The following is a 23041-nucleotide window of genomic DNA, read 5'->3' as shown; positions in this document are numbered from 1 at the left end:
CAGAGAAAAGCAGCCATCCTTTCTCTTGCCAATTTCAAGAAATAAGGTAGTGACTAATTTTCAGAGAAAATCTCAAAAGTTAACTTTTTTTGCTACCTTGTTTTGTTTGTGAAAAAAGTGACATATTCACCTGGTGCTTTTTTTCTGCCATTTTGTTCTCAAGATTTTTGGCGGAATCCAGTTTAACCCACTGCCGCTCTTTCTTACCTCTGAAGGCTACATTTTTAAGGCGACGTGGTGTCGCAACATTTCTGTAGAGTAGGAGGCGATGGAGACTTTTTAGATGACTCTTAGAATGGAAGAGTAGGATCTGTGCTTGCAAATACGGTACACTTACAAAGTCAAATAAAAACATTTCTTAGGATTTTTGGTGACACATTATTAACCCCCCCCCCCAAAGAACTGGGGGGGGGGGGGTGTTTGTGGTGAAAATTAAAAAACCTTTTATCACTTACTTTCACTTTATAATTATGTGCTACTTTGTGTCGATTTACTACAAATAATCCCAATAAAATACAGCTTCTAACATGAGAAAATGTTTGAGCAGTAGGCTACCTTGCAACATACTGTTAAAGACTCTTTCTTTGTTAGAAGTGAGGCTCACATGCAATTTCCATTAAGTGAAAAGTGTAAAAAGTCAGAGAGGTTGATTGTAAATATGTCTGAGTGGATAAATTAGGTGGAAAAAGCAAAGAAAGTCATTGGTCATGGGGGAATTTCTAATCTCACATGGACAGATGACTGAATTCTTTTTGTCACTGTAGATTTGAAGAGCTCAACCGCTGATGGAGCAGAGCAGCCTATTGGATCTGTCATGGCATCTGTCTCACCAGGGCATCTTTTCTGAATCAATTGGAGAAAAAGAGATACTCTCTGTGAGAGATATCCCACCTGGCCCCAGTCCACAAAATCACTGGCCTTGTTTTTGTTGTTGTTGTTGTTGTTGTTGTTGTTTTTTTACCTGTCTTCTCTCCAATTTGGCTTTTTTGTCTCTTTCGATTGTCTTTCTCTCAAAACTATGCACAAATAAAAGACAAAATAATATGCATGCAATCTTCCTTCCCAGTACCCGCAAAACCCTCTGTTCTCCTTGTGGGTGGGGCGGCTGCAAAGAGCCACTGTTTGTCACTCAGCAGCATGACTTCTGGACCCACTAAGCTCCCTGCAGGGCTGAAGTCGAGTCTGGAATAGCGAGGCAGCGATGAAGAATGGGAGCCTTCACACGATGAAAGCAGAGCAGGGCAAAAAAAATAGGGGGAAGCAGTAAAAGAGCTCTTTGAGTTAAGCCAATCCCCCCAACATTTTGAAAAGCCTCGCTAGCTTGTGCCACTACATTCACCAGAGAAAAGTGGACAGTGGTTGCACCCCAATTCTGAGTGATATTTTTCCCTTCTTGTCTTTTCTATTTCGTTATCTTTTCTACCTTGTCGTTATAAAAGACAGCTCATAGGAAACTGCCACTAAATGGGGGCTTTGGAGGCTTTTTATTTGACAAACTGTCACCATGCTTGATCTAAAAGCACAGCGAATGGAGAGAAAATAGATGTATGCGTCTGTGTTTCTTGGAAATAGTGCCAGATAAAGAAATCTTATGAACCGAGGAGGCTATCGGTTTTTTTTGTATCCATGGCAGCAGAAAACAGCAAGTTCAGCTACTGCATTGTTATTACTCATAACCCTCAGAGCTACCAATTATCTTTTAGCATTGTTTATTTATTTGAAAAGTTGTAATTGCTTTTTTTTCACTCTGGACTGAGTCCAGTATTACAGTCATTATCAATCTTGTTTCATGGGGTGATAGCTTTTGTGGCAAATGAGGAAAAATTGACCAACATGTTGAAAGATTTTCCTGTTGGTGAACTTTTCTGTAGTGCCACAGCTTTAACATCAAATTATGAGAGCATTCAGTGTTCCCATATATTCCATAGAGATTGGAGAATCCAAAACAATCTCTACATTGTCATCACAGACATTTTATCCTACAGAAGTATTTTACTGATGCAAAATCCAATTGGTTCACTGTGGTGACTATTAAAACTAACATAGTAGGAGAAAAACGTGGTGGAACCTCTTCCTGTTGCCAGAGCATCATAACATATGAATAAAACTCTGAGTAAAATATATTTAATTTAATATATATTTAACTCCTGTCGTTTTCCTATAAATAACTCATTTTATCACAGTTGATTTTTTCTTATTAGTTAAGTACAGTTGTGACAAAATTTGAACACCCATCAATAAGCATGTGTGTTTTGCTAACATATGTGGACATGGGCATCTTATTATGCCATCAATTTTGGAAAAAATATTGTGCAAACCATTCTCACACCTTGCAGAATCTAAAAAATATTCCATCAGATATTTAAAAATGAAACATTTCTCTATTTGAACCAATACATGAATTAATTTAATAGCACATTTTAGTCTGAGGCGCCTTCCTCCTCACTCAAGGTCACCAAAATATGCAAAATACATTAAGCAACATCGGTGGATTAAATTTTTTTGCATAGTTCTGGTGTGTGACAAAAACTGTGCTACCTTGGTGGATTAAAGCTGTTCAACGCTCCTCTTAGTCATAATTATTAGATTAGAATGTGCTCCTTTGAAGCTCATTTGTCTGAATAAAAGACAAAATAGCAATTTTAAGCAGGTATTCTAAATACTTTCCATTAATCCCACATTTCTGTATCACAGATGCTTTTTGTTGGTCTGATGTAATACTCTTAAATAGAAATAAACCATCAGGCTGAGTGTAATTATTCTATATAATGTGTGTCACTTAAAGAAGTGAGTTACTGAAATAAATTAACTTTTCAATTCTATTTTAAATTTATAAACATGAGCGTAAATAAGTGGCTTATTTAACAAAATATTATGTTCAATATCATGGATAATGTATTAAGAATAGCCAAAACAAGAAACTTGGTATCTTTTCTTCTTAGATTGTCGTGCATAGCACACTGACTGCTCACAGCAATATACTATGTGGGTGTTTTAATTTACACTACATGCAGCCAGAGAAAATTCTGACCTGTACCTGGTCTTTTATTAAAATAACTCTCCTATGAAGGCCTTTACAATATTTCAGTCTAAAACTCTGACCCCTGAGGCAACTTTGTCCATTTTGTTCTTATGCATATCTGGTGTGAACTCTTCATAACAGCTACATTTAGTATTAGAGGTCTTTAACTACCATAATGGATACTGTATTATGAAGGACCATTACAGCGGCACAGAGTGCTTTCACTTCTGTCTGATTTACAACTGACGTCTTGGACATTCAAACCAGAACGATAAATGCCTCCGTCTGATCTTTCAGTCTCAGCAGGGAGACGCAGGTGGTCAAACAAACAAAAGTTGAAAGCAGAAGTCGGCTGCATGTAGGATATGTTTTTTTTTGGGGGGGGGTGTCTCTGATACTTTGAATGATTGCAGATTTCTATTTGAAGGGAATGATATGAGTGGGTGTACTTTAAAGTGACTTTTTCAAGCGCGCAAGTGATTACAGTATTAAAATGTCTCATCACTTCGCCTGGAGCCATTTAGTACGGTTAAAATCTTTGAAGAGTGAGCTCACTCCACTCAACCTCATATTAGAAGGCTGAGATCTAACAACAGCGATGAACTTGGACCTCATATGAACCATTCTAGTCAAATGATTTGACCTTTGTATAATACCTGATGAAGAAGATGAGTCCAACTTTTTTTTACATTTGTTTTGCTTTAGAAATTAAAGGAGTTCAAATGCACTTGCTTGTATTTTCATTGTGACTACTTTTGTCATTTTTGTTACACCTAAATGACAAGCAGCAATGCAATTTCGTAAGGCTACAGAAGACTTGAAATTCATCAGAACTGCAAGTAGAAACTGAGATTATGAAGAAACACATTTTAGATGTGAACTACAGCATTAGTCAGAAATTTACAAACAGTGACAGTCAAACATTTAAGTATGAGCTTTTAAGAATACATTTGAACCCTTCTTTTTTCAGGTTGAACACAACATTAAGGTCTAACATTGTTAAGTAGTGTTGTCATCAGAATTAGGTTTAAATTTTTTGTGCGTTTCAGTAAATTTTTCTGGTTTCACTGGCACAAATAATACTTTATTTGACTTCTGTGTTTAATACATATTAGTAAAGCCATTTTTGCTGCTTTACTCTGTTATTTTCATGAGTTTTAATAGTTTGTCGTCATGGTTTCTGTATTTGTTCTGTAACTTTTATTGTGTTCAGCTTGTTAGTTTTCATCAGTGCCTCTGTTCCTTGCCGTGGTGACAGTGTTTTTACTCAGTTAGTCTCACCTCGTTCCAATCCCAGTCATCAGTTTCTCTTCTGTATATGCTTTTAGCTCAGATACTCTTATCTACTTTTTGCTGGTTGCTCTGTCTGGCTTCCCCGGGGTGCAGCATTTTTGCTTTTCTTCTCTCACATTTTGGGGTTTTGTTTGCAATGCTTGCTCATGATTTTTTTTTTTTATAAAATATAAAATATATATACCATTTTATTGCAGATCTACAGCCTGTTTTTCACCCACTACAAAACATCTTAAGGGAGATTGCAGGGAGGTACTGAACTACTGTTAGGTGACACCATTTTTTATGCACTAGCAGCTACAAAATAATGACACGTCCTTTCAGATGATGAAATGGCTGAAATCTGGGTCACATTAATCACTGTCTCCCAATCAGACAGTAACTACGAGGGCAGTCAAGGTTAATTTTCTATTTCATGATATAACTTCTTAGTTTATGTACACACGCGCCAAAAGCAATTGTTCAAGATACATCTACCTTAAAAGCCATGGCATAAGAGTGGTAGAGACAGTGTCTTAGAACACAGTGTGATATTACGTGCATGAGCCGAATGCCAACTCCCACCATGCAAACTGTAGTCTTTCTCCGAGCCCTTTTAAACGTGACAAATTTGCAAGCACCCCTGAATCGAGCGCCCTCTCTGCAACTGTTCCCCGTCTCCATGAAGCTCATAAATTCCTGGTCCCATACCTTAGGTGGATTTGTCACATGACTCCTTGCAGTGGGCAACCACCCTTTAGCGCAACAGTCTGCCCCGCCTAACAGTATTTCATGAGTCAAAGACCGACTGTGGAGGCACACAGGGAGATTTATGCATTTTAATTGGATTGGCTCTGTGGCCCCCATGCTGGGAGTGGTTCTTTGAGGTATTGATTCTCTGTTCAGGTCTTTGGCTTTTTTACATTTCATAGAACTTTGTCAGGACTTTTTGGCTTTAGAAATAGGATGTTATGATAATTAAGTGCATATGATACTATATCAGGCTTCAATGAGCTGCCCAGAATGATCAATGTGCAATGCACGAGGCTTATTGCCAAGTTCTTTCTTTCCCTTTCTTGTTAGTATCTACATCAGGTACTCAGAAAACGTATTTTATGCAGTCCACCAGCAGATAGGGGCAAAGATTTTTCAAATCTCATTAGACCTTGTCTGCTGCTTGAAAAATATGCGTTTCCTGGGAAGCAAGAGAAAGCAGTGTCTTAGACTTTCCCCCCTATTTTGACATGCTACTACAGTACTTAAAGGACTTTATTGGAATGTTTTAATATAATAGAACACAGGAGTGCATTGTTCTGAACCGTATTTTTTATTTTTATTACAAATAAAAATCTGAAAAGTGTGGCATGCATTTCAGCCCGATTAAAATGATCTGCTCTCTTTTCTTCCTCTGCACACTTTTCAGTCCTTTATGTTGGACTGTCACATAAAATCCTGAACATGATAAAATCTGAAAAAAAATTGCATGAATACTTTTGCAGGTCCCCACAAATAGTATTGGCGCTGTAAGATAGGACAGCACTTGTGACACTGAGACCGAATCAGTAGAGTGAACTACTTCCGCCCACTTTAGAGACCTTCGCAGACATTTCCTTTGCAGAGGTTTGTCAGTTTAAAAATAGGTGCAGAAGCTCTACAGATCCCATCATTTGCCATCCTGTCTGGGAAAAGCCTCTCATAAAAGGAACCTTTTCAGTTGAGACATTGTGTCTGCTGTTGCAGAGGCATTATCCACCTCTTAGAACAAAGAAATCATTCCACGGTAAATCCATCACCCAGGTGTAGATACACTCCCTGTCATACTCTTTTTTTTTCTCTCTCTCTCTATCCCCTTCGTCGTCTCTTTCTCTGACCCCCTCTTCAATCGGAGGTGAGATGGAGATGGATAGAGCCTGCAGCCACAGAACAGCCCAAGAGGACTCCGAGTCCCCCTCTCAATGCGCCACGACTAGTACCACCCACTGCATCAATGTCACTATCAAGCAGCAGACTAAGAGTGGACCAGTGCGTCACATACACAACACAACGCATCAGATCCAAGCCCGAACACTGACATGTGTTGCCACCTCGCGCATAGCCCCTCATCTAAAGTATGGCGCGCAGACATCCAATGCACATTCACTCCCAGATGCCGGCTCTGTACAACATATTGCCATCCCTCCAACGTATACACAACGGCTCATCAGGCAGGAAAATCAAAAGACCGCTCTCCCAAGACTAAAGGAGCACTGCGGCTGTTATTATACCAGAGCCTGTTAATGATCAGCATCTGTTCCTCTCTCTGCAAGCGTTAGCTCTGCTCCCTTATAACAAGGCTTTGTGCAAAACTCGCAGTAACTTTTTTTCTTCTTCTTCTTCTGCTGAAATAATGCTGAGGGTGGTTGAAATGTGATTTAAAGATATGCTTGTTTGTGGAGATATATTAGCATTTCTTGTAGGCCTATTCTTCAATGTATGCAAATATTTGCTTGGGGTTTTTCATAACACTATTATTTTTGTTTACTCGTTCCAAAAACTGCAAGCACAACTTATAATTTCGAGGAATTATAAATTTATAATTTATAAATAAATAAGCCAACAGCCTATATAACTGAGTAGGAATTATTTTACATCTCCGCTATGTGCTGTGCTGCTTTACACTGCTTGTCACCATAAATGTATGCTCTTTCTGGGTGTACATACTGTATAGTACTTGCCCAATTTGAAGTATTATTGGTGTGATCTTCATTTATACATTTACTCAAAAGAAGGATGAATGGTTCATGTAATATTAATCACCAATTTCCAAGTTTTGCACATTTCCCAATCTTATAAAAAGTCTCTCTAAGAAATAAGACCAATAACAAAATCGTTACGGTTGACCATAATATTTCCATATAGAAAGCAGATGTTATACCATTTTTTTCCCACTGGTGACATATATTTTAAGTTATGACACTGAATATTTTGTAAAACTGTCAGAAGATTTCATTCAGATTTTATTTTGGGCTTTTAATATTTCTTTTTAACTGGAAATTTATGTCTCATTGTTTTTTGTTTTGTTTTTTTAGCAATGTTTAGAGGTTAAACATGAACATACATGTTCATAATTAGCCCTTACAAATGACGCCAATCTGTAGAAGTTTCAGAAGTCACTCTGGTCGTGCTCATCTAGAAGTGTCTTGGCCCAAATCAGTAATATTTTGTCTTTTTGCTATCACTCTCTAAATATTTTCCTTTTCTGCTTTCAAAGTCCACCTGTCTTCCATTAATGGATAGAAACACTTTGTTGTGGTTGAAGCAGAAGCAATGGGGAATCTTATCTTTCCCTGAACACAACACATTTATTTTCAACAAAAAGTCGTTTTTGTGGCCAAAACTGTCCTTGGCTCCAAATGACAATCCGTAAAGAGAAAATTACCCAAAGGCAAACGGTGAACGATATTGCCCATGTTACAGTTTGATTGGATTCGTGTTGTGCTGGTCTTAGACACCTGTGGCCTATTGGGCGGCTCACTTTGTTTCACTTTGTTACCTGACCAAAATGAAACAACGGGGGGCCATTTTAAATTGATTCACACTGACTAATTCATGATTCATATCTGCCACCTGTGGCTCCGTGTACTGCTGTATTGCAGCGGTGAGTGGCTCCACTTTACCGCTAGAAAGCAATCCTGAAAATAAAAGCTTGAGCATTGTTTCCATTTCATGGTTATTTCTTTACTCCCGCAATTGCTTGTTTTTGTCTGTTCCATAAATAAAAGATATATCCTGAAACTGCTGTTTCTTCTTTCTTTACCTAATCTCTGGAAATCTTATTTGGATTACAAATAGAAGAATTGTATTTTCCATTTCCTCTTGACGCTGCTGAGCAACTTCTGTTCTCATTTCTCTGCAGAACACAGACCCTGTTCACGAAATGCTCCTGGACGTCATTACATGGGTGGGCATACTGCTTTCGCTGGTGTGTCTGCTCATCAGCCTCTTCACCTTCTGCTTCTTCCGAGGCCTCCAGAGCGACCGTAACACCATCCATAAGAACCTGTGCATTAGCTTGTTCATAGCAGAGTCCCTGTTCCTGGTGGGGATCAACCGGGGGGACCAGCCGGTAAGAATAACAGGGGAATTGCTGTCCATCAGATGAAATGCAATGATCTTTTTAATATTTAATTTCAAAGGATTGTACCATGAACTTATTCATTTTGGCCTTATTACACTTTTATCCAGTTTATTTGAAGCTATCATCAGTTGACTCCGGTTAAATACACTGTTTAGTTTAACTATGGATTTACTAAAATTATACTTGGAACATTTTTTACTTCCAAGAAATAAATAATGTTGGTAAAAGTTTTAAATGACTTCATAAAATGGTGAACCCAAAAGAAGGTAGGAGACACCGAGGTGGAAGTTAAGATGACTTAAGAAATGAGAAAAATAAAAAACGTTCAGAGATGAAGCCAGAAATAATAAAGCACATGAAACACATGAAAACAGACTGGTGGAATATAGAATTTTAGCAGGAGAATATGATGAACTGTCTCCCGGAGAAATATTGATACAAAAGAGAGATGGAGGGTAGGGAATGTAGTTGATTAGAATCAGGCAACACAAGGAACTGAAGCTCCATTTAGGAGCTGGGGGAACTGGCTGTAAAATACACAGAGAATCTGGAAAACAAATAAGTAATCTAAATACACAAACACATATGTGTCCCAAAACCCCAGAATTGTGACAAATCTTATTTATACATTTACTTAGTGTTTTTCTTTTGGAGAAAAGAGACATTCATATTCAAACTACAATTTTAGTTTTGCAGAATTGCACTTAATCCTGTTTTTATCAAGAGCCGGTTGGGTTAGGGAATCAAATTGGACTGCATATGATTGGGAAATATTTTGTAGAATTGGAAAAAAAACCCTGTTTAATATGCAGTCAACTGTGCACCGATGTAGCTTATAAGAACAAGAAATGCAAAACAAGAAACAGTCAGCCCAAACCAAACTAAAAGTATTTATTTATAATTATCTAGAGCTCAAATTCTGAAAAAAAAAGAGATTCAGAATAATATACAATTACAGCAAATTGGATTGTAATTATATTGCAATACTTGAAATTGTGTTGACCATAACATTCCTACACACTGAGTTTATAGAGTCATAAAAATAATATTGATATTTTTTATACCTGTTTAAATATGAAGTTAGGACGAATGCAAATTTCAACCTCATTTCACTCCCATGTGTTTTTCAGCTCAGGTTTAATTACTTTCTGCCAAAATTAAATAAAGTAAAATGTAATTCCCAAAGGAAAATATTGCCGATATATACACAAGCCCTTGCACTTAGCTGTTGTTCGCTGCAATTCAGTTATTTCACAGTGTCAGTCAGAAGGTGTATGTCTGTCAAAATGAATCTCCCCCCTAAGTGTGTCCACCATCTTGAGTCTTCCAACCTGAAATGTTTTGGGAAGAGCTATAACCTTTTGTGTCGTGCTGTGCTGAGAGTGGGGCTCCCCGCTGAGTGTCAGTGGCCCTGGACTATTTCGCTTCTGTTTGGCTCACTGAAAAGAAATACTGAGAAAAAAGGAACCGAGAGGCATCTATTAAACGGGATCTGCTTCCCATAGACGTGCAGAAGTGCACACATGGTTCAAAGTTTACTTGAAGACTCTCACAACAACAACGTCCAACTCGCTTACTGATAGATCACATTTATATGGAACACCTTCAACCCCACAGCAACCTTTGGCAAAAATGTACTTTTTCACCTACTTCAGGCCAATCTGGATTAGAAGCACAATCCCCCTTCTTGTGTAATGACTGGAGTTTGGGTGCAATTTCTTTTCTGGTAGAGCTCAACTGAGGTAACAGGTGAGAACACGCTGTCAGTGCAGTCATTTTCAGGAGTGTACACTCAATACTCAGAGAGCAGAAAATTGGGGAGTCATTTAATACTTTGAGCTTTGCAAAGGACTTCAAAGAGACAGTTCCATTTTTATTATTATTATTTTTTTCATTTTAAAAGCTTTTAAGCAGTTATTATGTTACCTCTTGTAGATACTTTTCTTGGATTTCTCTTTTAGTATAATCAGTTTGTCAAAAAGGCTGGCAACTCAAAGCAACTCAATATCAGAAATGTCATAGCAATCTCATGAAATGTAAACTTACAAGCCAAACTTTTGAGTTAAATCAGCCACATCTGAGACATAGTTTGTCAGCTGTAATACAACACTCAAAGTAAAGTTTTGCTTTTGGTTCCAGCCATTCACACTAACAGAGATATCACTTAAGAGTTCTTTTTAGGTCCATTTGTATTTTTCTGTTGTTTGTTTTTTTTTATCCTCTCTCACATTAAAATCATTAGATGTTAGCTAACACGTGAGCCTGTATGTGAGAAGACTGACCAAGAGAATTCAGAAAAGTAATGGGAAATAGAAAAGCAGGTTAAACTGGAATAGTCTGATTTTTTTTAGTAGAGACCCTCGATGATCATTTCAATGCAAGTTCCAATCCATGCATAGAATCAATGTGCTTACAGAGTAATTACCAATAGAAAAGTAAGGCAGTAAGCTTTACAGTATTTTTATTTTAATAACAGCTTTAATGCATATTACACTGTCAGCATGTGTTTCAGACAGGAAGCTTGTTGGTGGCGCACCAGCCCCATTCTCTATTTCCTGTGCAAATAATCATCAACTTCTATTTCAATAAACACCTGAATGAAACGCAGTGACAATTAGAAACTCCAGAAATTAACATTGGATCTAAGATGGCAGTTGTTTAAGGTGGTAAAAATCCACATTAGTCGTGGAACCTCTTGGACCAGCAGTTGTCTTTTACTTCTGGGACAAATTAATCTGGATTTGTTTTGAATGAAGAAGTCAAGAGAATTATCTGCTGAAGTGTTATATATTGGAGAAAACCTCATTTAAAAAATTCTACTCCTAGAATTCACCTTTTCCTTCTACAGTGTCCTGCCCTTTTTGGATAATAGTAAGGCAGACAATCCATGCTTATTTCTGGAATACACATAGCCAACAGTCTTTGTGATCATATGCAAGACTAACCTTTATTGCTTATTATCCTCTATGAAGCATTTTACAACTTTTAAATGATTATAAATGGAAATGTCAAAGATAAAAAATTGTACACCTTTAATTTTTTAGGCCTTAGTCAATCTAAACAGATCTATATTTTCCTGTTGGAGCATAATTACTCTCAGAAGGTAAAAACTACAGACTGTAGTTTAGCCGCAAAGCTAACTTCCTGTGAAGTTAAAGATAATGCTTCATGGCCTTTTCCTCCCATAATGTTTTATGTGTATGACTCACAGCCCAGCAGTTGAATCACTTTCATGGACTGCAATTAATGTCCACTCAACCTCTTAGTTATTAAACTGAATCCATTCCAGTAACAAAATACTCTAGTTATGTCCAACCGTGCCAATAATTGGATCAATCCATGTAAGTGCGTGAGCAGACATGAGGAGAGGGCTTTCTGCTGTATTCACTTCGAGCTCAAAAAGTATGTAACCACATTATGAACCTGCACCTGGTTTATATTGTTGTCCTAAATGGCTCTTGGACAACAGACTTCCACTTCTTCATATTTCTCTTACATCCATGCCAGCTACAGCAAACAAGAACTCATGGGCTGCAGTGTTCTACTGCCAGTCACCACAGGCAACGATCCAATGGCTTCCGCCAAACAAAGCATCGCCATTTGAATTGTGAGAAATGCTGACTCAGGGAGGTCAGGAAATGCTGCTGAGTGGAGTTACTTGGATGACTCATTTTGCCGTTTAATTATTTTAGGATAAAATTTTTATTATTCTAGACTGACTATTGTAAAAAGTCAAGACTGAATACAATAACGATCAAATCTGTCTTTTTGCTTTCCCCCCATCCCCTTGTGTCACATCGTTTCTGTTGCCGTTAAACCTTCCCAGATTGCATGCGCCGTTTTCGCCGCCCTGCTCCACTTCTTCTTCCTGGCAGCCTTTACATGGATGTTCCTCGAAGGGGTGCAGCTTTACATTATGCTGGTGGAGGTGTTTGAGAGCGAGCACTCACGCCGACGATACTTCTACCTGGTTGGGTACGGCGTGCCAGCGCTCATTGTGGCTGTCTCAGCGGCAGTGGACTACCGCAGCTATGGAACAGAAAGAATGTGAGTGCAAACAAACATCTCATTAAGTGCATTATGAAAAAGCAAAATAAATGATCAGAATAAACATTTATGCTTATGGTGATGACAGAGTTCTTTAAATAAATTAGAATTGATTAAAACCAGTATCCTCAGGACTTAGTTTTGCAACAACCTGGGCTAAGAAATCCGCCACGAAAGCACAATTGGTGCAACTCAGATTATCTGTAAAGTTGTGTGCAGGGTTACTATCTCTTGACAAATGCTTTGCCCGGTCTCTAAGCTGCAAAATACACTGCAGTCTCTGTTGCAGTGCAACTGTGAGCAGAGGATCACTCTCCATTTCTCTCCGTTAATCTCTGGCCCATCTGAGAATAATGAAGACCAGCATCAGCAGTTTGCTGAGATGTTTATCACGCATGCCACACACACATGGGCTGGCCACAGAGCTAGAAAGACAGTGCATTTGTAGATTGGCAGCGCAATAGTTCTTGGTGATGGATGAGGTGATAGCTGCCACCGCCTGAGCCTTGGCATCATGTGAATAATTAAAGCCTGCCACCGGTGGAACAATTATATGCTGCCATTGAAGGATGAGGCGACGGATAAAGCATGACACGTGGTGAATAGCAAAAGGTAGTGGTGGTGTTGCGTGGAGTGGGAGTGGGAGGGCTGGTACGTTGTCTTGCTGCAAATTGATTCTTGGTGCTGCGGCTGCATTATCATGGGCGGGGTCACTTTGAGCAGAAATATCCAACAAATTGCAGTGACCCAGTTGCAGCAGCTGGATGACGTCCAGTGGTCTCACGGTCAAGCCGATTGCGAGGCCTTCTTCTGATGTCTGATCAAAGAGGATTTTTATTTTAAATTCCCTAGGAAGAGCTCTAAATGTGCCCTTGAATAAAGTTTGCGGTGTGAGGCTGCTGGTGGTCGGCGGTATAAGAAATTTGTTCTTATTTTTTCACCACTAGAAATGAACATAATACATCAAAGGAGCAAGGATTTCCTGTTTAACTCAGTAATGTAGTTGCTGATACAGTGGAGTGTTAGTCCTTTCTGATTTATTGAGCATGTGCAATAAGAGTGTATGTGGTTAAAAGCGCTCCTGTGCACCACATTTGACCCTCTAAGCCAGGGGTGTCAAACTCCAGTCCTCAAGGGCCGGTGTCCTCCAACTTTTAGATGTGCCTCTGCTGCACCACACCTGAATAGAATAATTAGGTCATTAGCAAGGCTGGGAGAACTGATCTACACAAGGAGGAGGTAATTAAGCCATTTCATTCCAGTGTTTTGTACCTGTGGCACATCTTTTTTTTACGTCTTTTTAAAATATTCATGTACATTCTGGTTGGATTTTAAAGTTGGCAAAAACAGAAGCTGCACCCCAAGTAAAGAAAAAACAGTTTTATGATTATTAGTGTTGAGCTTCCTAGTGTCATTTTTGACCTTGTATAAAGAAGGTTGTTACATCAAACCTGATGCCAGGATATGATATGAGGTTTGTTTTACATTGTTTTATCATGGAGATGCGTTTGTGTTGTTATCTTAGGAACTCAAATCAAATAGTTGACATTTTTCACATGAGTCTACATCAGGCTGTCTGTGAAATAACTTGAAGGTTTTGACAGTCTGTCAAGGAATATTTTCATACCTTCTGCACCGGTCCCTGAAATCAGTCTGTAAATCAAAATGCTATTCAGGATTTCCGAAAAAATCTGAAAATACATTGCCTTATTTTATTTTGTCAATAGCTGTCCGACATTTCGGCGAAATTGCTGTTTGTGACGCAGGGATGCAGAGACATTGCCTTCGCTGTGGGGATAGCAGCCATCCATCCACTCTGCAGATTTGTTTCCTGCAATGCCAGGAAACCAGAGCACGAGGTGCTGGCACGAGAGCGCCATGTGTTTAAACTGGCAGACATTTGCATCTATTATCGCTTGGTTTCTGTAGGAGCAGCACACAAAATAAAAAAAAGAAAGAGAGAGAGAGAGAGAGCGAAGCATGCCAGGAGGGGAGATAAAACTGGCTTTGCATGCACCAAAAGCCAGACACAAGCATGACAAGAGTGGCGTAAAGGAGGTAAGAGGAGGCAGAGAGAAAATGACAGCCTCCAGCTCCTGCCGCCTACCAACTCTTTAAATCTCACTGTGATCTGAAGTGGAAGAAGGAGAAACATGAACAATAGAACCTTGAGCATAATTTATGGCGCCGACATTTGGAACATGAGCTTTGATGAGCTGCCAAACTTTTGTGAATGTCGTTCTGCTTTCATTTGTGTATGTTTGGTGTTTTATGCGTCCATGTGTTTTGTTTTTTCATGCCTCTTTTCTGTCTTCTCTCATCCATTGATACCAGAGAGAGGGAGACGTATCGAGTCCTAGTAAAATAAAAGCAACACTTTTGTCGTGTCACTTGTCATGTTGTGTTTTATCTTGTTTCAAAGTGTCGTCTGCTACTTTGAGGAGTTGTGTGGAGGCAAAGGAGAAAAATGTCCAGACTGCCAAATAAGCTTGTTATGTAAATTAAGTGCCATTTGCTGCGAATGTTGAAGACGCTGCATTTTCTTTTTCCTTCCTAACAATCACAGCAAAAGGCATTTTGTCATATTACTTCTCTTTTGTGTCAAGATTTAGTTGAGTTTGCATTAATTTAGAAGATCAAAGTTTGCTTTAGTGCACTATTTTGATATACTTTGAAGTTTTGTTCAAAATAAGTGGAAAGAAAATGATGCTGAAAACGTTGACAAGTCTTCAACTCCGTTTACTCTCATACTCCTAGGTGAAAATCAACCAACTAGAAAATCAACATTTCAGTATAAATCCAGATTTTGTGTGAAGACCTCTGAGGTTTGTTAGAGAAAGCTAGAAAATAAATAGCAGCAAGAATAGGAAAGAACACAGCAGACATGTCAGGTGGGCACAGTACAGCGCAAATCTACTAAGACGTGGCGATTCATCTAAACTAGAAGGCTCCATGGAAACTCTGAAGAAGATACACAAACAAGTGGCTAAAGTAGGAAAATAAGTGAATAAGACAACTATTAGCTTTGTACTCTACAAATATGGCTGGTATGGGAAATTGTTTTGAAGACACCCAATGTTGTAAAGATATGCAAATTGCCACAAGCTATGTAAATGGCTCTACAAACACGTGGAACATTACATTAACACTGCACATCACCCTAAGTCACTATGAATCATGTTATGGTGTTGGTTCTACAAAGTACTGAATAGTAGGGGCTGAACGCCACAGCTTTTAGATGTTATTTCTAAAAGAAGACAAAAGCCATGTGCCATCACATGGCACCATCACATACAGTCTCAATGAAATACACAAAAACTTGTAGTTGCAACATAGTGAAAAGTTCAAAACAAATATATTTAGCCTATCCATCCAGTTATCTTTTTTAAAAAGTTCCACAAACACTTTCATTTTCCTTCAAATGGTGTTGAGCTTCAGCTCGTTTCCCTGCCACTTCCACTTCCACTCCATGTCAGTCTGAGCGACAGTCGCTGCGGCAAGAACTGTAATTTTCCAGCGGCCAAAAATGGAGGCGTCTATCTGCTGCAGCAGCGGAGATTAAAAGATTAATAATTCAACCACAGGTCATGAATCACATTTTTTTCTCTCCCCTTATTTCAAAAGAACACTGTCACCTTCCACTGGCCCCATTTCTGTTTCGTCTCGATTCGGTTCGACAGAGGGCCATAACGACTTTCCGTATTGTTTGTACGAAGCGTGAGGTCAGAAGACCACTTTATTATATTATTGATGCAATAATGGCGGCTCCTGCAGAGTAATCACAGTTAACACGGACATGTAGGACATGTCAGTGAGAATTTAAAGGACTGCCGGGGTCAAGGTCAATCCAATTCCTTTGGAGTGAGACAATTAGGATTCAATTGAAAACTAATTGAATGGTAATTTGCCCTTTCACCCTACAAACTGAAACAGAAAGGAGCTAATTTCTACTCACTGTCTTTTCTTTTATTTCAAGTAGCAATTATGAGTTTTTTGGCAGGTCATTTTCAGGCATCACGATTGTGGTTATTGGCAGTTAGGATCTCGTCTCCTCCAGATTTTAGAAGATGGTTATAACTCTTTAAGCCACTTTAAGCCAGCATGTTTAGAAGTGCCTATTTCTCTGTCACTCCAGCCTCCGACTTGATGTATAACCCCTTGAGCTGGAGTATAAAGATATAACATCATATCTCTACACCCCCCCTTCACTTTTTCTGTTCATGCTCCCCATCCTGTCCCCTTCACTTCACTTTGAATCCCCTTCACCTCTTGTTCTTTCTCTCTTTTTGCAGTTGCTGGCTTCGCCTGGATACATACTTCATCTGGAGTTTCATAGGACCTGCAACCTTGATAATTATGGTAAGCTTCAGTCCCTTCTTCTAATAACCAACCTCCCTCCCCTTCAGCTCATTAACCCTACTTAGCCCGCGGGTCGCTGCTTAAATGGTCCACAGAGATCTTTTTTCTTTTTTTTTCCTGGTTCCTCCGTCGAGCACACATGCCACCGTGAGGCATGGAGGCATGCAGAAAAATGAATGAGGGGCGTAGAGGATATATATCGCAGCTTGTCACTGCGCCGCGGTCACTGGCTAAGACAATTTTGGAGGGGAGCTGAGAGCGCCATTATGGAGCTGCAGAGGCAAAGAGAGAGCGAACTCTGCTCTGTAAGCAGTGTTGGAGTAATCCGCACCGCGATTATGATTGATTTTGTTCCCGTTCCAACTTGTACTCCACTACCCTTTCTCCATCTTCTGCTTGCAGCCACACAGTCCGCTCTGTGGCTGCAGATACACATGCATTATGCAGGGAGGGCACACACTCTTTTTGTGCCTTTCCCAAACAAGACTGCACATTGCCCCGTCCAGAATGGCATCTATTGATCCAGTTGCTTTCAATCAGATGCAAGACTGATGTGTTGCTGAAAATTGAAAACTGTTACTACTTTTACTTTCATCGAACAGTTTGATCTCAATTTATTTCAGTAGTTTAAACCAAAATGAAGTTTCTTACAGAATCTTAATATCGTATTTGACCAATAAAAAAATTATTATTTGTAAAAAGGTAATATCGTCATATTGAGAAATATGCAGTGTTTGTGCATTCAGTACTAGGTTGGGGTTCCTTTTGCATGAATTATTGCAGCAGTGCTTTGTGGCAAAGAATTGATCAGACTGTGGCTCTTTAATGCTTTAATGGTGAATCTTAACTCATCTGATCCGGTGTCCTTCATCTTCCTCTTTACTGCATAGACGCTCTAAAATATGGATAATAGGTCACAAAGTTTAAAGAAGATAATACAACTTTTATAATGAGGGACAAAATATAATACTAAATATACTACTCAAGTCATAAAAAGTGCATATTCTGCATCCCCTGGGATAGTGAAAGCGTGAAAGAAAAATAAATCCTGTGTATCATTAGTGTTGTTCATTTGTGGGACTTTTTGTGCAGATATTGCAAAACAACAGAAGTGTTCAAACCTGACACCCTGTTTCTCTTACATCAAAATATGTGTTTATTTCGCCATCATTTTTGGTCAGAGTATCCAGAATCGTTGTTATGGGAGAATGTGGGGGTGGAGCCAAAGGCGGCAGACACCTGCTATGTTTCACTCAAAGTCAAGTTGCCACCGTGTTGAAATTCGAGGATTATCATGTGCAAAAATATTAAAAAGAACTAGGTGTAGAAATATTTTTGCAATGTTCTGCGTCTCAGATTGTAAAAAGAATTGATAAATCCTAATCCCATCAGTAATCATACATATCTAACTGCATAACCGTGACTGTTTGTCACATGCTATCATGCGCAAGGCAGTTTCACACATCAGTAAAAGCAGTAAGTGCTCACATTGCTACTTTCTCCTTTGTTTTTTCCTCCCATCTGATTAACAAACACAAACTGATATATCATTGAGTTTAGGTCCAATTCTAACCTTTTTTCTAATCACAGTAATGGTTTTACTTATTTTGTTTCAAGTCTTTGTATAATCTAGGCTCATATGAGCTGAGTGTCACCTGTTTCCAGGAGGAAACCATATTCCATCAGACTAATTGCTGTAATTTTTGAGGAGTCTCTCTAAACAGACCCCACTCATGCTGTGAGTGCAATTGGCTCATTTTCTGTTTCTTGTGATCACAATCTGACAAAGAGAGAATTAATGACATGCGCCACAGTTGGCATGTTTATTTATTGTCATTTTTTTGTTTTTATGCAAAATAGAAAGCAGTATTCCTGTGAGGGAACTAAGTGTGAGAGAGTCTCATTTCACTGGTCCCTTTGCTGTCTGTTTTACCTCCATGAAGGGCTTCAGGGGATTTTGCGCTCTGTTTGGCAAAGTGGAAAACCAAGTCTGGCTACAGTGTTCCGGCTTTGTGCTACAAAGTGCCCCGATTTAAAATGAATGGGACTGGGACATGAAATGGACCATCTTCATTCCCTGTCCCCTCACTCACCTTTCTCTCACTTTCTCTTCTAGCTCAACGTGATCTTCCTGGGCATCGCTCTCTACAAGATGTTCCATCACACAGCCATTCTGAAACCAGACTCCGGTTGCCTGGACAACATCAAGTAAGAGCACTCTGATCGCTCAGATATCCATTAAAGTCACCCCAGAAATAGCACCTTGCTTGTGCGCCTTTGTTGCAGAGTGAAAGAATGCTTCGGCGTAAAGGCTGGGACCTTGCTCCCACTAAACTCCGCCTTTCAGAGCTAAATTGTGTTGAGTGTGAGCCGACATTCTTCGCTTTTCAATGAACTTTTAGACACAAACCCATGTTTCCAAGGTCAGTTTCCTTTGTCCCAGGGTTCCTGCACAGTCTGGAGTAGGTTGGAGTTTGTCTTTGGTATTTATCAGGTCTGGATAAGTGGGGGGAAAAAGAACACAAATATTTTTATTATTTTATTCCTATTCCCATTGTCTCAGTTTTAAGTTCCCTCTTAATGTCCTTAACTTAATCTTTGGTTCCTACCTCTCCCCTCAATGAATGCTCTTACTTTTAGGTAGTTTTATCTCTTATTTGTGTACTTTTTTCTTCCTTGTGTCTTTTCCTTCCTCGATCTCCCCCCTCGCCTCCTGGCCTCCTTACAACCTTCTTTCTGTTCTTTTTTCCCTGTGTCCTCGCTACTTTGCCAACTTTTTGCTTTACTTCATTCCTTTATCTATCCATTCTCATGTTCTACATCCTTTCTTTGTTATGACTGCCTTCTTCATTTTATTTCTTTTCTTGTGCCCATCTTTTATATTGGTTTATTTTTCAATAGACACAGAAACACAAAGAAAACTCAAATCCTTACACTTTAAATATATTTTTTCTTCTTTATCTCCTTTCTTATCTCTGCCCTTTCTCCATCTTTCATTCCTTTCCTTTCTTATGTATGTCCTTCATTCTCCATTGTGTCCAACCGGTCTTATGTTCTTCCTTTCTTGTTTCCTCTTTGTTTTCCATCTACATCACATTCTCTTGTCCTTCCATGCTTCACTTTTTTCCTTCCTTCCTTGTTTTCAAACATCCACGTTTCCTTTACTCACCTACTTTATTTGTTCCTCCCTTTATTTATTTCCTTTCTTTCTCGCCTTCAGTTCAGACTCATTCGTCTCTTTGCAGGTTCCATATTTAAAACTGTATAAATATTTTCTTAATTTTCTTTGTAGTCTTTACCATTTTATGTGTAAAATCTGTAGTATTATTGCATGAATAATGTGCAGAAGCCTTGCCTCAGCCACGTTTGATGGTTTCAAATCATTATTAAAAGCAATTAAGTTGCGAACATCCAGCCTGAGGGTATGGGGAGCCTTTTCTGCAGAGGTAAGCACCTCTTGTTATGTTTAAAGGTTATGTCAGCCCAGGTTAAAATCAAACAGGTATTGTGTTGCATCTCCATCATTATCTAAATAGGAAGCTTGGAGGAAAAAAAGGCATGTAGACAATCTAAAAGAGGTAACCTCGTGTTATCAAGGTGGTAACACTGAGCAGATGAATATTCATAGTGTCTTTAGTGTCTTTAAATCTATGCCTGCTTGTTGTCAGATAAAATGAAACCTTGAGGGAATATACCAGCAACAAAATGCAAACTTTGAGAACTTGCCACTTAACTTTATAATGGAAGAAATAAGTAAGACTTCTGTGAGCAGAATAACATTTAAACGCGCTGTGAGGAAAAAATGTGACTGCAGGATGATGCAGCACTTTCTGATGTCAGGGCAGGCTTTTCCTGCGTATGGTTTTAATGTTGTTTTGCTGCCTTTCTGTTGTGATAGATGCTTGCTGTATATTTTATGCAGGTTCTTTTTCACATTTTTAAACCATTTTGGACACATTAGTCTGCCTTATGGCTGGTATTGTGGCTGTATTTATGTGGCATCACACAGCTGCAACGGTCTTTATAAAATGACCGTTGTCTGCCCTGCACTTTTTTGATGCATGTACATGCATGAGTTAAAACAAAATGGGAAAAATGGATAAATAAAATGTGATGCAAATAGTAGTTGGTGTTCAAGTCAGAGTTTTATGTACTTTACTCAATGGTGTGACTCTATCGGGAAAACCAATGAATTTTAAAAACAAGAAATTGGTGCAAAAGTTCGAATTTCATACAGATTATTCAACCAATATTTAGTTTAATGTGCCTGGGAAAGTTGTAGAAAAACCACATAGTAGCCATCAGCAAGGTTGTAATATAATTCTGACTAAATACTTGATCACGCTCTGTTGATATTACGGCTTTGGCAAGTACCGGTAATTCTCTTAGCTTGATATTAACCTGCTAAGTCCACTTGTCAATAGGTTCATGGTTTCTAAGCTGTTGATTTGAGGTAAAGTTTAAAAAACTGAAGATAGTCCTACTCTCGCAGTATGCTGTCTACTTAAGGTGCCCGTGCAATTTTGAATGGTACAGGTCGACTGTATGATGTTCCCTCCTGTTTTCTTGATAGTAGCACAGTGCTAGTAGCATCCAAAGCTCCACCTTGTCCCTTCCAAACAATTCTCAAATAATTCGATCCTCGTCTTTTTTGCTTTTGCAGGTAGTAGAGAAACGTTTGGCTTGTACATGTACGCAGCTGCATACCCATTTTTGAGCAGAAAATATTCTTACTTAATTTGTAGCACATACTCAGTTCATGGCAGTGTGAAACAAGCATCACTCTGGACTGCAGCACTGCTGTTGTAGCAGACATTTCTTTTAACATGAGGGTTTATAAACCTGGGTATACATTTGAGTAACTTGTACTTCCATATAATTATTTGAACTGAAGACCTTGGCAGTTGTTTAGTAAAAGCATCAAAGGACCTCTAAATGTACAATTCTTTTTCTTAGATGCTCAATACCTTCTACAGATTTCCTGCTGTTCTGAGTTTTGGTTAATTTATCACATATTACCTAATAAAATATTATACAAGAGAAACCACAAGCATTCACTCAAAATTGCTAAATTGAAATGAACAAGACTCTTCTTGTCATCGTAAGGACCTTCAGACACATCTATTTAAATATTTGGGAAAGTATTTTTATATCTTTAAGCCTGTTTATCTTATAGTTTTAAAGATTATATCATCATTTTAGTGTGTAAAAAGACCAGTGAAAAGCCCAGTATAAATGAGGAATTGGAAGTGTTTGGGAGCTTTCCGATCAGAACCGTCCTTTAAGGCAACAAAAAAATGGTATAATTTAAGCATACTGAGTTATTTTCCTAGTCTGGTTAGAATACAAATTTCACGTAATACATTTCCTGGAACTACACACTATTATTCCCACAGAGTTGTCTGGTCTGGTAACTCTTAAACACCTCATGAAAACCAAACTGAAGCGACAATACTTTGCCACATTGTTCATTCAAACTAGACTTGACTCCTGCAGTGACTACATAATGTAATACTTACACAGTCACAAGACTACTGTTTAGTATTCATTCTCATAAATTTTCTTTCACACTTTGGACCCCCTGCTGTAATATTTTCTAGCAGTTCTATGCAAACCGTGTTTAGGCTGTGAGAGCCGTTTTCACCAGCACTTATGTTTACAAGAGACTTGAACTAATAGATTATCAAATAAAAACACTTCTGTCACATTTCAGCACAGACACATAGTTACAAATACTGTACACGTAGTCATAAAATGTCTTCTAAATTCAAACTACCAGCCTTCTGCATCAGCAACTTTTAATGCGCTTTTAAATTGAGTCCCAAAAGTGCTGCATTAAAATCAATTTTACCTATCTATAAAATAGATAGATAGATACCTATATATAGATATATATATAGATATATACATGTCTAAGTTGCTGCTGCAAGAAACCAATAAATAATAAAAAGAAAAATACTTATATATAATGTTTATGTGAAAGGTCTTTAATTGATGACATAGTTCACCAACTATGTAATCATCATTTCATATGTATTTTGTGTCAAATTCTAATAAATTACCTAACTACTCAAGTATTTAATTTATTTGTTGATCTGTGGCCCGTCAGGCATCTTTACAAAGTTTCCTTCTTGGAGCAAAGGATAGTAAAATGTTGAGTTGTCAGGGTTTTTTCTTTTTCAAAAAGAAATATTGACGTTTTCTGGTTTTGCTATCCTGTGATT

The 23041-nt window shown here is 38.5% G+C and overlaps 1 protein-coding gene across 17 annotated transcripts in view; it reads left to right on the top strand.

The window, feature by feature from the left end:
• Window positions 1-23041, top strand: part of LOC102238135 (adhesion G protein-coupled receptor L3-like) — a 275239-nt gene that overhangs the window by 228547 nt on the left and 23651 nt on the right. For all 17 annotated transcript variants that reach the window (XM_023346007.1, XM_023346016.1, XM_023346015.1 and 14 more), the window contains 4 exons: window positions 8190-8399; window positions 12238-12458; window positions 16751-16817; window positions 18934-19025. In XM_023346007.1, coding sequence (XP_023201775.1) covers window positions 8190-8399; window positions 12238-12458; window positions 16751-16817; window positions 18934-19025 — 590 coding nt within the window. The remainder of the gene's footprint in view (window positions 1-8189; window positions 8400-12237; window positions 12459-16750; window positions 16818-18933; window positions 19026-23041) is intronic.

This window comes from Xiphophorus maculatus, chromosome 14 (genome assembly GCF_002775205.1).
Source record: "Xiphophorus maculatus strain JP 163 A chromosome 14, X_maculatus-5.0-male, whole genome shotgun sequence".
Lineage (NCBI taxonomy): Eukaryota > Metazoa > Chordata > Actinopteri > Cyprinodontiformes > Poeciliidae > Xiphophorus > Xiphophorus maculatus.
This window is presented reverse-complemented; position numbering and strand designations above follow the sequence as displayed.